Source organism: Cebidichthys violaceus, unplaced genomic scaffold (assembly GCF_023349555.1).
Source record: "Cebidichthys violaceus isolate CVI_PGR_0920_01 unplaced genomic scaffold, fCebVio1.0.p SCAF_2, whole genome shotgun sequence".
Taxonomy (NCBI): domain Eukaryota; kingdom Metazoa; phylum Chordata; class Actinopteri; order Perciformes; family Stichaeidae; genus Cebidichthys; species Cebidichthys violaceus.
This window is the reverse complement of record NW_027176372.1, coordinates 17369665-17386647: the sequence shown is the minus strand read 5'-3', so window position 1 is coordinate 17386647 and position 16983 is coordinate 17369665. Positions and strand designations below refer to the sequence as shown.

Genomic DNA, 16983 nt, shown 5'->3' with positions numbered 1-16983 from the left:
AGGAAATAGTGAACATAGCTTCACTTGATGGGGACTCAAACAAAAAACAACAACAACAATATTGGACCCTTCAGGTGAAATTAACAGACAGTTTATTTAGGGAGACTAATTAATTAAGCTAATTAATACATTTTACCCGCTGTTTCCTCTCCCTGCCCACTATCATAAGTATGAAATAATAAAAATAAAATTGAAAAGCTGGACACAGCAAGATAAGAAACAAATGATTAAGGACACAAAAGAGCTTATTCGGACACATGGCACTCCTGAATCCTCTATTCCCTGCGGTGTATCTGCATCTTTCTTGCCGCTCTAAGCTGAAATTAAAGCTATTATGGACTAAACTCCACTCATAAGTCGATAACTAAGAGATGCAGTCTAATGGGACAAGCAAGCACCACAATCTATGCAACAGCTTTCCAGACATAATTTCCCTGTGTCTGTATGTGTGTATGCCTTTGTGTCTCTTCCTGTGTGCATCTGCATATCTGTGTGCGCACGTGGGCTTTCCAAAGACAGGGACTTAACAAGTGAGCAAGCCTGTTCCATGCAGCGTTGTGGCGAGGCTGAGTCCCTGTCCCCACGGGCTGCTAGATTACATGCTGTTCTACAGTCACCCAAGTAATCCCTCAGACTCGTGGCAAATAATGTAGCCCAGACATTTTGGTGTCCTTCACAGAGAAAGTCCACTCATTGACATTTAGGGTTGTTTGTTACGCTACATAAACAGACCCAAGCCGCCTCTCAGAGGGAATTTACTGTCATCTCACGGTCCTGCGGCTGTGTAAAGTCGGATTGTGCTCAAGAAAAAAAAGTCACCGCTCTTTAAATTGACACTTTATGTCCCCACTCATTACCAGTCATACTGATATGAGAGCTGCGTAAACTAGTAAAAGTTACAGATTTGTCAATACAAATGAACTGAAAACCCTGTACTGCTTGGCAGCACAATGTTCTGGCACATACCCATATTGATAACACAGGAGGGATGGAGGGGGTGATGGCTCTTATCGATGGCCTGATTAACACACTATTGTAAAGTTTTTAGCAGAGTGTGTGACTTTCTCTTCTTTGATTACCAAAAGCAACAATATTTTCCCACTGGGAATTGTTTATATCGCCCTCCAGTGACTGCAGTATCCTGTAGTCTAATCTTTATGGGGAGACTTTATGCTAAATGCGAGAGTAATTTATTGCCCTGTCACGATTATTCCCCACTGACTCTGGAGTCTTGGAGAGGAACACCAAACAAGACTGAATAAGCAATAGGGCCTTAAAACTGAGATGCATTGCCTTTGTGTTGGCTCCAAGGCATGCTGTAAGGATTTTTCATGTCTACCAATCTCTCCGACACTAATTGCTTTGGTATCACATTCTGGGGAGCAGTAAATTTCTCTGTGGGGTATATTTCGCTTTCAGTAGAGGGTTGAATCATCAGAGGTATAGCCCAATTTTATTGAGGCACTAAAGCCCCAGAACACCTTGCTCCAGAGAAACTGCTGTAGGGACATTGCTGTACATCGCATATTACTAAGCAATTCAAAGAGAGTCACAGACTCTAACACGCTATAGATTTATTTTGTAGTCTACAAACTGTTTCAATGAACTTACTTGCATTCCTAGAACAACGAGAAGGTAAATTAGCCCATTTAAAAGAATACAATCCCAATTTATTGTACAGTACACATGACGTTTACTTCAGTGAGCAACGTCTTTTCGTTTGATCCTCACACCTTCCCAAAGACATCACAACAATGTCAATAATTGAGTCTGAGAAAAGAACTGCATATTCAAAAACTCTAACAAGCTATTCAGGTGAATCAGGAACTGTGTGGTTAGGAGCCTGTTTTAAGGCTGTGCAATGGAATCTTCATATGCTATATTTTAAGCACAAAATACAGTGCTAATATAAAAAATACACTCATTGACAATCATTTTTAGAATATTAAAATGACATATTCAATATCCCTTCCGTTCACTGCAATCAGTCTGACTTCTCACCGTGATGAAACCCCCCTCCTAAATGAATGGTCGGATGATTCAAGATGTGCTTTCGTCGGCCAGGATTAGCCCCTAGCTGTAAAGGTTATGAGTCAGACATGTTGCTCATCTCAGTATTATTCCAACTAGTGTCAACTCCATCCCTCTACAAATGGGAAAGTCGTGCCTGCCCGGCCCAAATGGGATATGTCTCTTTCAAAATGGTTTATCACAGCCATTTGCCCCAGAAGGCTGCTGAGTAGCTTGGGTTGGGTTGAGAATCCAACAACTCCTATAAAGCCTCATGCAGCATGGGCCAAGTCTATATATTCCATGAGATCTTTATGCCTCATGTGCTTTGACAATCGGTATTGCTGTCATTCAGCTTTGTAGAGAGAAATACATACACTGACTGTAATAACTTGATCCCAGCAGTGAGGCTGGGATGATAACTCTGTACAGAAATAGATTTTCCTCTCTGCTCTTTGTTATCTCACCAAGGCTTTGCAGCAGACATTCTTCTTCTGATACCATTGTTATACCAGATATACTTAATATTGATAATGATGGATGAAATGGAGCTGCATACGAGAAGCGTGTCTTTTGAAATCTGCTCTGAATGTGGCCAGCAAGCCCTTTATGTTAGAGTGCAGTTGAAAATTGTCACATACAGAAATTAAATATTGCTTCCTTATAGGTTTTCCAAAACCGTGCACCTTGTTAAGACGAAGTGATGGTGTAAAAGTCATATCAGCAGAATGTCTGTGAACAGCTAATGAACATCTCAGGTGGCATACCAATTCCTGTTTTGAATATTAAGAAACTGCATCCAGAGGAGAAATCATGCACAGTGAAAATGAAAAACCAGCAGTTGAAATATCTGTTCGTTTAATAATGAAAATCTCCATAACTGACTTGCACACTTAAGTGAAATATCTGCTTGGAGCCACTGAGGAATAATGTGCCAGGAGATGAATGAATTTCAAAATAGCAATTCAATTTTTCCTGTTGTTACGTACAGCATATTAATACTGGAACTGCCTTGATGGTACATTTTAATGGTATTGATGGTAAATCTTAATTCCATATTGCGATTTTTGCTTCTTGTCCATAGATTAACTGATTACAATGCTGAGCTCTGCATTGTAATGCTGATGAATTTGGTGTAAATTGTGTGTGTGTGTGTGTGTGTGTGTGTGTGTGTGTGTGTGTGTGTGTGTGTGTGTGTGTGTGTGTGTGTGTGTTGGAGGGCGACCTATAAGTGAAAAATGTGCAGATCTTAGCAGAAAGCTCCTCACTGCTTTGCTGATGGCAGGTTAACTCGCATAGTGTATGAGACTGTCATCATTGTTGGATTGTCCGTAATTTATCTGCATCTAATCTTAGTGGGTAAACAAATGAATCCACATTATTAAAGCAGTGGGTCCTGGGTGGTTTACTGTATATATTAGATATTTATAGATCTTTAGATCCTTTGTGCATTTGGCCTTAAACCTTTAGACTTCAACCTATTGCATTAGATAGGTATGTTATTTGGGGATACTCTAAAACAGGGTAAATTAGTTAAGTTAGTTTAGTTATTTTTTCTTGTCTATGTAATCACATTGTCAGCTTGATTATAGTTGTCCATGCCTCTGTGATTATTTTTCAGTGCAAATTACAGAGTGCCTCAGAAACTGTTGAATGAAGCCATTGCCCTTACAAATAGTGATTCATAGAAAGCTGTCTGGGGTTATTTCCTTTGAATTAGATCCATTTGAGGGAAAAATGACTGGTCCGCATTTGAACAAAGATGAGGAATGTGTCGAGCATATAATGCTGCTGTATCTCTGTTCACTGCCTTCTGCAAAAGCATATGAAGGGGCTACGGAAAACTCTAGCTTGATCTTCAGCTTCCATCAGAGGTGGCCTTGTTGCGTACAGAATGCTGATTTGGCGAAGTTGAAGAATGCTCAGAATCAATTATTTGTGAAATAGAAAATCCTTTACACCTCTGAGGATGTCATTTTGAGATTATAACAGATATACTGTATTTTGCAATTTACAGCTCCTTAAAGACATCTCCGCTGGATGTGTCACAACCAGACCAAGACCCTATAAGCCTTGTGGTGTTATGAGACATCCAACAAATATCTGAATTACTGCTGTTGACAGGGTGAGAGGTGGTGGTATTTCTTCTCCAAGGCGGTGGAGAGGGAATTGAGATATCATTCAAACTAACAGCCCGCTGACTCAAGCCTCTGTTAGTGTTCATGTGGGAGAGGTCAGGGTTTCCATTCCATTCAGGTTAACGTCTGTCATATATTCTCTGCCAATGATGGGGAGAGGTTATTTGGATGAGAGTCATGAGGACACAACAAATAGATAGTATACAGATTACTATAGAGCGAGTATAGAGAGTTGGGAGAAAAGGTGGGAAACAACATGATATTATGTGCTCCTTATTTTACTACGTTTGATTTGACAACTCTAACATAATGAGAATAATTTTACCAGCATAGACCACAACATAATATGAGTCACTGATTTTTAAATTATCTTTAGTACTCTATGGCATCCTGACAGATTTTTAGAATGTGCTATAAAAGCTAATTAGCTACATTAAATACAAAGGAAAATCTATTTCATTCGCTCAATGTTAATGTTTCCAAGAACCTTCATGCGACATAAATACCTGCATTTATCCTGAAGCATATTAACATCAAACATCAATTCTTAAAGCCAAGCAGAATCCGAAATGTATGCTCACATTGTTAGGATAAGCTGTTTTTATTGACTTTGGCAGTTTGGCAGTTTGACAGCAATCTTAAATAATAATAACAAAAGTGAGAAACCAAATCAATGAACGAATGAAATAAGCTGATGGCATGGATTTCTTATAGACATTGCGTGAATAAAACGAATCGCTGAGGGGCATGTACCACAAAATGACTGACACATATTTTACAACAACAGAGTAGCGGCTAAAACTTTTGTATTTTTCACAGCCAGCAGAACTCATTTCTTCATTCAGCCTGAGGGATTGTGACAAATTATGTGTCAAGGATTTATGATGTGAGACATAATAGGGCCACCCAGCTGGTGGAGTAAATGAATGTGCATATCTCAGTGACATCCACACATCTGCATAGCCACCGAAGAACATGCAAGCCATAATGTGTCACGCAGTCACTGGCCTAGTTCACTGTTCAACTTTGTACATCTACTGTACAGATGCAGCGCTTGTCCAAACATTCCAGCAACTAATCCTTCACAGATATTGAGTGACTGCATTTCTATTATCACGCACTTGATTGGAAAAGTGCCACCATGCCACACACAAAATGTATTTTTCTCAAGCCAAACTAATTTTGGCAGCCTTGCTATTCAAGCCACTGCAAGATCAGAAAACACAAATTCCATGATTTAATAATTATGTAAAAGAGGTACTGATATTGTGATGCATTTATTTATATCAAATGAGGAAGTGGCTGTCAATATTCTTAATGATGTCAACAGTTTGGGTTAAAGAAAAAATTCAAACAATTAATACTGTCAAAAACAATGTCTGATTATCAAATTCATAGATGTATATCCCTACAAACAAGTACAGCTGAGCCAAGGAAATAATGTATTATCCACCGGAGCAGGTCAGTATCATGGTCAAAATATAATGGGTAGTAGTTTACATGGCCAACATGAACTCAAGGTCCCCCTTGAAAGCCTGAGAGTTACACATTTTAACTGTGAGGCACATCTTTTATGAATGTACTTTTCACATACAGGGACCCCAAAACATGAACATCTGCCAATTATACCAACACGAAGAGCAGAACGTCGAGCTGATTCCAAAACTGGATCTTAACTCAGAATAATTCATGTTCTGCTCAGGGAACTCGACCGTCCACTGCCCATGGAATTCATTTAATCCACATTGACACATTTTTGGCTGCAGACAGAGAGTATGTATTTAGAATTACCTGTCGTATTGGTGAGCTTTATAAAACAAAGGGACAGGTTCACTTCCATTGTTCATTTCATCACCAGGTGCATGGAACAAAAGCACGCAGGAATGTTTAAGGATCAATCACCTTAGAATGTCACAGACAAGATAAAAGGGAGACTTGGTCTTTTCATCCTTGATGTGAGGTGCTTTTAGTGTTCTGCCAGACAGCACACAAACACACACACACACACACACACACACACACACACACACACACACACACACACACATAAACACACACATAGCTCTAACCTGTTAACTTCCTGGAAGAAGACGTAGCATTTCAGGGAAGACGGGGAACTAAACTCAACCTGGAAATGCAGGTGGTGGGATTTATACCAAGAAAAACATGTATGACCCTGATTGGTTTGGCATCAGAGTTTTTGAAAAGATGTAAGTAGAAATTAAATTAAATAACATCTGCTAGCCACTAGCTATGATAGCTTTTGGCTTATGAAGTGGTTGTCGTGGTCTAGATAATTCATGTGATTGCACTGCTTCCTCTTTTTATACGTCCAGTATGATGTAATGGCTCTTTCCCGCTATCCACTTTTAACTCTATGGAAGAATGCAATAGTGTAATGTGTAAAATCTAAATACTCTGGAGGAATCAGGTAAAGTCATACAGTGCATGTAATCTGGACTACAACGCACACAAGTCAGCAGAGAAAGCCTTGGCTTTTCGTCCAATGAATAATTAAAAGGATGCTTTATTGGTTTATCCTCCCTAACATGCTGTGGACAAGGAGAGTGTTTCATCCCCAGGTGAGCCATGGTGGCAGCTGCCGAGCCACAGCAAACTGGGAAATGATAGCTGTGCAGATAATTTCATTTTAGCTTACTTGAAAGATCTGCAAGTGCAGATATTTAACTTAGAAGACTGTAGATATACGCTTCATATATCATGTGTATTTAGTCTCACAAATGTTGAAAACAGATTTTAAGTATGTTTTTCCTGATTGCAACAAAACATTCTTACTTTTTGATCCTGAGGTGCTGCCTCACTCAATTAGATGCAGATTTTATCAAGAAGCTATACTTTCACTATAAAATGTGAGGTAACCATGTCTTCCCAAAATAGCTTCCCATAGTCTGGTTTCCGCTAACTGAGCATGCACAGTGACTGATGCGGCACCACATAATATATCTGTGTCTCCTAAAAATGTAATGTCTCCTAACAGTCATACCTCTCTCTGGCCTCCATCTCTGCAGTTTCCACTGTGCTGTTCTTTACATCTTCCTGGCCAGTGATGGTGTCCTCTTTCCTTGGGGTGCTGGGTGAGGAGCTGCTCTTTGAAGATTCCTGGTTGACCTGGAGACCCTGAATGGTGTTCTGCTGATGGTGCCATGATTGTTGACCCGCTCTGACATAGACAGGTGTGGGCCCTGGCGTCGGGGCCAAGATGCTGTGGACCGGGCTGTTAGTCTTCCGGAGTCCTCCAACACCTCTTTCCCGTGAGTGACTCTTCAGCCGGCCCTGGACAGCCGTCCCTCTGTGATCCAGGCCATCCTGCTGGATGTAACCTCCCACCCCGCCACCGCCACCCCCTCCACCGCCAGCTGAACCTTGGGATGAATGGCTGAACCATCGCCAGCGGAGCCTGAGAATCTGTTTCACGTCAAATTCCTTCTTCCCCGACACAGACATCCTCCTCTGGGTTGGAGACGAAGGCAATGGTACGTTGAGTCCCCAAAAACATGGAGAGCAGAGAAGAGGAGTGCCTTGATTTCAGTCCTTACTTACTATAATGTGCCTCTTCTCTTCCGTTATTGTCTCACTACTATCATGACCACCCCCTCCTCCTTCTGTTACTCCTCCGTTGTTCTTTTAGTGGAGATGGAAAGCAGTCCTCCGCAGCTTTTGTTCCTGTGCCTGAGATTACTACCCTCCCTCCAACTCTCCCCCTCTCTCTCTCTCTCTCTCTCTCTCTCTCTCTCTCTCTCTCTCTCTCTCTCTCTCTCTCTCTCTCTCTCTCTCTCTATCTATCTCTCTTTCCCTCCTGTGCTGCTGCTGTTTCTGTTTGCTGCTGCTGCTGCTGCTGTGCCGCTGGAGCTGAGTTAATGCACATGCATGATCCACACTCCCTCCCCTTCGTCTCCCCTGTTTTCGTTTTCTCTCTCTCTCCTTCTCTGCTTGTCTCTTCTCTGCACACACACACACACACACACACACACACACACACACACACACACACACACACACACACACGCACACTGAGAGATAGACATATATACTCATGAAATAAAATGAGAAAATCTCCCAAGCCCTGCCCAGTCCCCTCTGCTGCTGTTCAGTGTGGCCTTGTGTGTGTTAGTGTGTGTTTGTGTGGTTTAACAGGGCTCCAAGGGGGAGGGGGGTATCATAGAGACAGGATGATGAGGTCACACCTTATGAAAGTAAATTACTGCTTGCTCAAAGAGGGAAAGAGGAAGACTACTTATTACACTGTACTATCAGGACTATAACTGTAGTAGGAGCTTGTAATCCATTAATGTTGATACGCATGCTCATCCATAAACAGAAAAGCAGGATCCATTAATAACAGTCTCATAAATAACCAACACACATCAACACGCACTCTTCAGGGCAAGTAAAATGTATCTCACACGAACACACATCTGAGCAGTCTGCTATTCTCACATCAAACAGAATCCCATGGGGGACTGTCTCAGTGTATGTAGCCATGCAGAAAAAATATTCTCCTTCAGTCACTGTCTTGAAAGCCCCCTGCGATTACAAGTGAAAAACTACATACTGATGAACCTTCAAGGTCAGTAAGCTGCCTCTTCCCCAGTCAGGGCTTCACAAAACAGTCTTTTGCATTTAAAAATAGATCCTGCTTCTACATGAGGTTAATACTGCACCATGCAGGTAATTGAGATACCACACCTTAACCCATACCTCAAAGGCAAAGGGACAGTGGAACAGTGCACAAGCTAATTTGGAGGTGGTGATCAATGCTGACGGCATCACCAGCATATGAAAAGAGCATGATGGTATGCTGTAGGTTTGTGATTCTCCACGACTGGGCCGCAACCCATAGTGTAGGTTACTGGGCTGCATGGATGTTATCTGACAAGAGCTGATCATCCCCCGTTTAATATACAGAATGATTCAGGCTATGAAGGGGGACATTTTCTCTGTGCTCAATTTTAAATTAGAGATGCACTGATATCAGTACCAATTTCGATATTGGATATTGATTCAAATAGCCAGATCGGGTATCGATGTCAATAGGCCAATCTCGTATTGGATACCATTATTTTAATTGCTGACAATTCAGAAAAGTCATATCTATGTATTTATTTGTTCCATTTTGTTTGAAAGAGTTATGAAAGCAGTGTTTAAGTCGGCCTGATTCTCCATTACACATAAAAGAATGATCCCAGTCACATCCACAGAGTGAGGCATACAGTTTATCAATTAAACACTGGTATCTCATCGGTACTCGGTATTGGCATCTTCAGTGCATCCCTTCTTGGGGTGAGAGGTTGTGTATAATGTGATGCCGCCAGTGCACACACACTGATAATGGACGTTATAGTGACGTAAGGGACATGTTGTGTCAGATACATTTGCATATTCACAGAGTGGATACATTTTGTATTTTTAAATTACAAAGAATCCCACCTACCCACTACTCTTTGCCAGCTTGCCCGTCCCCGTATCCAAAAAAGCTTGAGAACCCCTATCATATTCTCTCTACACTATTTGATCGAGATGTTTTAAGTACTTTATTTTGAACCAGTTGTCAAAGGAAGCACTATATGCCCATGGGGCAGGTGATAATTGAATTTAGAAATGGATTGTGAACCATGAAAGATTGTGAAACACAACAAGCATTATCCTTACTTCCCTGATACTGCTTAACATCCGCTCAGAATTTATGGATTTCTACGTTGGAATAATTCAATCAACGTTAATATTCTGCTCCTGACCTCCCTATTGACACTGTGTTTACATGTTTTTATAACTGCAAGCTTACACACTGACATAACAGATTTGCAATTAACTTTTATGCCGATGAACTAGATAAAAATGAAAACGCATCACAGTTTTTCTGTACTAGTTTCCTGATTCTCGCTTCCATGAGAAAGGTGAGAGGAGAACCTTACTCTCAAACTGATGGATTTCAATATTGTACAATCTCCCATCCGCCTCCACAAACCTCCCACTGCAGGTTTGGAAGAGTGGCGCAATCAGCTATTCTGTCCACTAGTATCTACCTAAACCATAACTGCCCATGTTATTTGATGGGGACAGGCATTGATCTGATTTAAAAAAGATGTTTGAATATCTTCCACTCACAGACTGCACATTGTCTCCATTCTCTTATTTGTAAGTAACAAGTCCTTCCTACAAAAATGAGTTCGAAGTCAGCAACACTAAAGGTGTGTTCACACCAAACGCAGCGCAAATTATTATAATTACTTGCAGGGGACCGTGGATTTCATCGAGCTGTGTTCACTGTGTCTAGCAAGCCGGCTGGTTTACTACAGCTGTATGAACCCCAAATAAACTGATTTTGCTGTGTTTTACCTGCAATAAACAGAAGAAAAAGGGATGCCGAAATAACTACGTAATGATTTGTTAGTTCTCTCCGCAAGACGACAAGCAAATAACTTTAAAAATACTTGTTTTCTCAATGGAGCTCGGATCAATCGGTGCTAGGCTATGCTAACACTGTAGCAGCTCCATTAACACTCAAAATAACGTCATCTAGGTGTAAATACGGCAGCGTCTATTCATTGTTTGTACATATACACCTAGTTTGGTCCGGCCTCTACTAATATGAGGTATCGTAGAGCTCTGGGTGAACACAGATGGCTCCAGTATTTGTTTCCTGATTCAACAATGACAGGACGCCACTGATGACAGGAGGAGCATCTCAACACTGATTTTTTTTTTGCAGAAGATACAAAATTTCAACTTGCGCGATTGACTTTGAATTTGCGTCAATCGCCCCTCGCCATCGCCAATTCACGTCACTACAGTCTCATTGCGTATGTGCATAGACTTTGTTTGTAATCTACTCGTGCGAAGAATTTGCACCGTGTTTGGTGGGAATGCATCATAACAGCCCGTCCCTTCAGTCCTACCTCCAAAGCCACGCCCAAAAGTACTATTATGAACGTAAATATATCATAACGAACATTAGTTAAGCTAGCGGCTAATGGAAGACTGTGTTGATGCGCAATGAGTGCATGGCAGGCAGGTAGACAATCAATTCATTCCCAGGACCCTGACCTGCGACAGCCACAGATACTGGATTTTTTGTTTTTCTGCTAGAACTTTTGATTCTTTGATTGCTGTCTGGATGTAATGACAAGATTACCAACCCTACCTTTAAGTATTTGTGTTCTTCAATTATGCCAAACAACAATAAAGATTATGACTACAAGGATTTTCCCAGAACTACTGTCAGATCAAGAAATATGCATAATAAAATGCTCAAGTCAATGCATTATTTAAATAAACTCTATGGTAGAAACTACAGCAGGATAAATTACTGCATGATGTTTGTAGATCATCCTTTGTTTATATCCAAGTGTTCATGCTAATGAGAGAGTGGATGAGCTCTAAACATTATTTTCACAGTCACAAGGCAAAGCACTAAATTATTAATACAAGCTTTCTCTGCATATAAAAATATCTTACATTACATTAATTTGGAGCCTAAAATAATCAGCATGAAGCAACTGGTCCCTGCTTGGGATCTGATAACTGAAGGAGTGTCCTTTCATGCTTTGACTTTGTGTATCTACCAGAGCAATGGTTCAGCTCTCTGGGGTTTCCTTTGTCTGTAAGGGAAGCCATCTTGGTTTGCTGTGCCTTAGACCTTCACCTTTTGACATTTGCTGTTTCACGGCAGAGCTCTCTCTGATCATCTATAATGTCATCACGAAAGGAATGCCTTCCATTAATTAAAAGCAGCAAGACCTTTGGATGTAGAGAAATGTATTGATCACAAGCTTGAGTGTGTTGCACACATTTTTTTTTTAATGGTGGTGCACTAAGTAATGCTGTAATCACTTTCACTAAGTGTCATAATGAACGTGCAATAGATTATTTACATTATATATTAAATAAAATAGTGGTGTTACTAACCTCCCTCCGCTGTTCTACAACCAGAATCATACATGCTTTACTACAGGCATAAAAATTAAAATAATATGGATTTTGTTGTTATCCCTAAATATTAACCACTACTAACTGTCATCAATCACTAAGAAGCATTATCACCACAGGTGGCATTACCTGTATATGTAAATTTATGAAAGCAGTTTTTGTTATTGAAAAATGTATTTATTTTAGTCCAAGAGGCACTTGATGCTCATTTGCACTTGAGACATTTTAAATGAAACATGATCTGAAAGCAGTTTCTAAATAAAGCTGTGTATTTGCTGTATTGCACCCAGAAAAACATGAAGATTTGGAAAAAATTAAAGTGAGCAAAAAGGGTAATATTTAGTGTGAAAATATATTATCAGTGAAAATACAGAAATTAAACTGTTTTATCTAAATCCTTCAATGTATTATCTACCATTACATCTATTCATCATCAGTCCTATTACTGTTCCATAGAATAAATAGTGTATTTTCAGGACACTATGACAAGGAAGTCTAGATGTAGCATAAAAAATAAAGGCCCATTAGAGTGAGATATGATCTAATGTATAGTAACAAGCCATCACACTGTGTAACCTCTTTTATTCTTGCAGGAGTCAAGGACACCATCTGGCTGCACTCCGCATGACACATGAGATGTCAGATGTCAGACTGGTGTGGTAAACCACATTATCATCCAACATCTGCCTCCCCAGTGAATATACCTAGATATTCTCTCCATGCACTAGCAATCAACCTCTACGTTAAATCCTTTTTGTATAATGGTATAAACAATATATATTACATATGATTAATTGTCTTATATAATATGGATGGTAAATCAGTAAAAAGCCTAGAACCATGTAAGGAAAACTACAACATCCATGCTTTACTCAGAAATTCATGTACAGGGTGTTTTACATTGTATCCACAGGATTATACTGTGGAGTATGTGGGATACCACCATGAATGGGAACACCCAGCACCCCCTGCTACGACTGCAAGATCATAGCATTAATATCATCTAAATGCATCTTGGAAAGATGAAGGAAAGGCCTCACATGTCAAATCCCATGCAGTGTTGGGTAGTGATAATTTAAATATAATGGACCATCGCCCATATTCATGAGACTAACCAGAGGTTAAAGCTCAGCAATAATTAAACTCACACACACTAACACATGCTCACCGGCACTCACAGCATGTACAAGTCACACATACACACACAAATAGTGATTTGAAATTTTAGGGCAAAATAATACTACTTTCAAATGTAAGAATCTCAAAAGTATTTGCTGTAAAATCCCTGACCTCATATGCTTATAACCAATATACAGAAACGAGATGCAGCCTTTCACTCACTATGGAGGTCAGGGGAGACAAGTTGAAAATGTATGAGGAAATTATGTTTAGTGTTCTGAACTGGCAAGGTTACTGCTCCTGAACCTATAGCATAGACAGTTTTAGACATGTCTGATTGTAACCATGGACATACCATAACCAGAAAATAGAGTAAAAAATAGGATTTTTTTTTACAGAGGAACTGACCAGATTTATGCTACTGTTTAAAGTAAAATATTTTTCTATGTCAATTTAAAACCTGTTAGTAATAAATGTTTCTTACCTAAAAAACTGATCTTTAGCAATTATCTTCTAAAATGGATGTCCAACGGAGGCAAACTGCATGTAATCCAGTAACTTACACAGAGGAACTGTGCTCGACTTTTTCTTCTCCTGTGTCCCTCTTTCAGCAAAAAAGTGTTTGCCTCTCCAGAAAGGAAGGCTGCACTTTCCTCTTTTGAAGGAAACTCCTGATAAGTTCCTTCCTCTGCACTATAACAATAACTGCATTCAAGCAACCAGGGGCACTGGGATCACATCCTGTGTTTGAGGTAAAACATTGCTTTCACAAAGCCTTACACTACAAATTGTGTTTCTTTAACACTTGTTAATACATTTAATGTGACCAAGAGTCTGATAATATATAGTGCAGAATTAAATCATCACAAAAAAGTCAGTCTAAAAGTATTTTTAAGACTGTATTTATCAAATCCTTGAAAAGTGGTAGTATATTAGAATTCACATATCTAACATTTTGGCATATCTAAAATTGTCTCTTAAGCAGTTTAAGTTTAGTTTCATAAACTAATCGATACAGCTTTGTCCAAATCCAGCACATTCTCACTCCCAACTCGTCAAATGCTGACACTTGGTCTGTGGCCCTAAGCTTCAAGCTATGGTGCTGTAGGTACCACTCTACGCCTTGTGTTAGTTTTGGACAAGGCAGGGACAGCATGTCAGTTTCCACTCGTTAAATGAAGTGTCTTTTCAAGATGTGACTGACAACTCATGTGACTAATGACTGATGTGCAAAAATGTCAAAATTGACCTTAAGTTTTGCACAGGACCCGACCCATGGTCTCTGGAATGAAAGTCCTATGTTTGTTTAACCCATCCCCCTCCCATACCACTGGACCTGTGCAAACTATCTCACTCTTTATATTACGCTGTTGTTTTGACAGTTTTATAATGACGCCATGGGTTTACGTTGGAGTTAGTTGAAAGACCAAGCGGCATTGACCAACTGTAGGTATTTAATGATTTGGGAGTGAGACCAGGCTGCCAAATCCTGTGTATCTTTGTCATTTTGTTCATGAATATTTTGAAATTTTCCACTTTCAAGTGTTAATGTTAGCTATATAACTATGAATTCTATAAAATCCAATTATTGTTGTATGCTTTTCACTTTAACTGTTAGTTGTGTTGTATTTTAAGACAGGTTCTTTTGTTTTTTCGCACATTTTTAGCTGCCTCAATGGATGGCATCCGTGAAGAAGAGGAATGATATACAGGCCAACTGAGATAATATATTTCCTTTGCTAAAGCTCTGAGGTAGGATGTTTGTTTTTTTCTCATTACCAGCTGTTTAATGTTGTGGAATATTGAGAGTGTACACAATATTTTTAATTCAGTGGCCTCTTAAGCTTCGTCATGACCTTATGAAAGTTCATGAAATTATAGGATATGGTCTGTAATAGACATTGACATTCAGACATCATTCAAAGTGATTTAAACTTCTTTAGAACATCATTATCCAAAACTTGATTATAACCAGAACTTCAGAAAATCTGAAGTTGACATTATAGCCTCTTTTAAGGAGCTCATTTGTGTTCTTTGTTGGTTCTCAGGATAAAGATGGTGAGGGATTGGGACGAGCAGCAGCAGACTGGATGGAGACAAGAACAGAAAGGTGAAGAGAGATGGACCTGAAAAACGCTATCACCTGTACACAGGTGGAAACTGCTACAGTCACATTACAAGATTTTTGTATAAGAATGATTAAGTGTCATGTTTTGTTGTTGTTTTTTTGCATCACGGTCCTTGCAGAAAATTCTGGAAGAACAGCTGGAGAACAAGGCTTGCCAGAATTAGCTCAAAATATTGTCCCCTTAATTTCATCATTGTTTTAATAACTTTGGTACACCATAATAAATGCATAGTATAGTAGGTCATAAAACATTTCATAGTATAATATACCAAAAAAATAGACATAATATACTTTAAATTTTTTATGTTTTTTTTCAACATTCTATACTATGATTTTTTTAATGAGTTTTTTGACATACTCAGCTACTAATTTTTTCAACATAATATGACTTTTTCATGATTTTTTTTCAAGACACTGTACTATGACTTTTTTCACACTGCTATACTATGATTTTTTATGATTTTTTCGGCATGCTATACTATGACTTTGTATGACTTTTTTCGACATGCTATACTAGGATTTTTTAATGAGTTTTTTCAACATGCTATACTATGACTATTTTTGATATGTTATATATATATATATATGACTTTTTAATGACTTGTTTTCATAATAGATTATGACTTTATATTTCTTATTTTGACATGCTATACTATGAATTTTTTTATGAATTTTTTGACATACTATACTAACTTTTTTAGGACTTTTTTTCAACAAGCAATACTATAAATTTGTATGACTTTTTAATGACAGTTTTCAACATACTATACTATTGTATTTTTTTAACATACTATACTATGACTTTTTTGGATATACTATACTATGAATTGTTTATTAATTTTTGACATAATATTTAAAAAAAATGTGGCCTGGGTGTATGATAAGGAAGAAATCGGTCCAACACATTCTGGGTTTTCCTCATAACTTTATTGAAGTTCCAACACCGAACCAGACAAGCCAAAACCAACTTTCTCCTCTTTCATTACTTTGCCCTATAACCTCTAGCCGGCTAAACAGCACCAACTAGTCCTGATATCTGCTATCAAATCATTAACTTAACATAACTGTAAATAATAAATATGTGTACACAAGATGATAGACAGCAATTGAATATCATACTAAACAATTATGTTTAAACCTGTGTTTTTGGCTTTTTTTGGAAATATGATACAATTACTTTTTATTTGACTTCTTGACATGCTATACTGTGACTTTTTTCTGGCTTTTATCAACATGCTATACTTTGGCTTTAATCGGCAGATGACTATGACTTTTTTTGACATTCTCTTTTGTGCTTTGTTTGACATATTAAATTATGGCTTTTTTTCTCGACATACAATATTATGGCTTTTTAAAGACTTTTTTGAAATGCTATACGATATTTAGTTTCTGGATGTTTTTCAATATACTGCACTATGATTATGAAAAGGACTTTTTGACATGCTAATATGACTTTTTTTGTCATACTAAACTATGACTGTTTTTGTCATACTATATTATTACTTTTTTTTTGACATACTATACTATGACTTTTGTTTCAACTTTTTTAATATGACTTTTTTTAGACATACTATGACCTTTTTATAACTTTTTAAAGTTTTATAACTTTTTTTTTACATATTTTTCTGTAATGTTTTCAAC

General features: G+C 38.6%; 1 protein-coding gene across 2 annotated transcripts in view; it reads right to left on the bottom strand.

The window, feature by feature from the left end:
• The window catches only part of klhl4 (kelch-like family member 4), a 28945-nt gene extending 15142 nt beyond the window's left edge, over positions 1-13803 (bottom strand). The window contains exon 1 of one of the 2 annotated variants that reach the window (XM_068714903.1): positions 13699-13803. Coding sequence is in view for 1 of the 2 variants with exons in the window: in XM_068714901.1 (XP_068571002.1) it covers positions 7153-7613 (461 nt within the window). In the remaining variant the exon portion in view is untranslated. Of the gene's footprint in view, positions 1-7152; positions 8395-13698 lie in introns of those variants that run through there. The other variant, XM_068714901.1, reaches the window with a different exon arrangement.
• Between the last annotated feature and the right edge of the window lie 3180 nt (positions 13804-16983).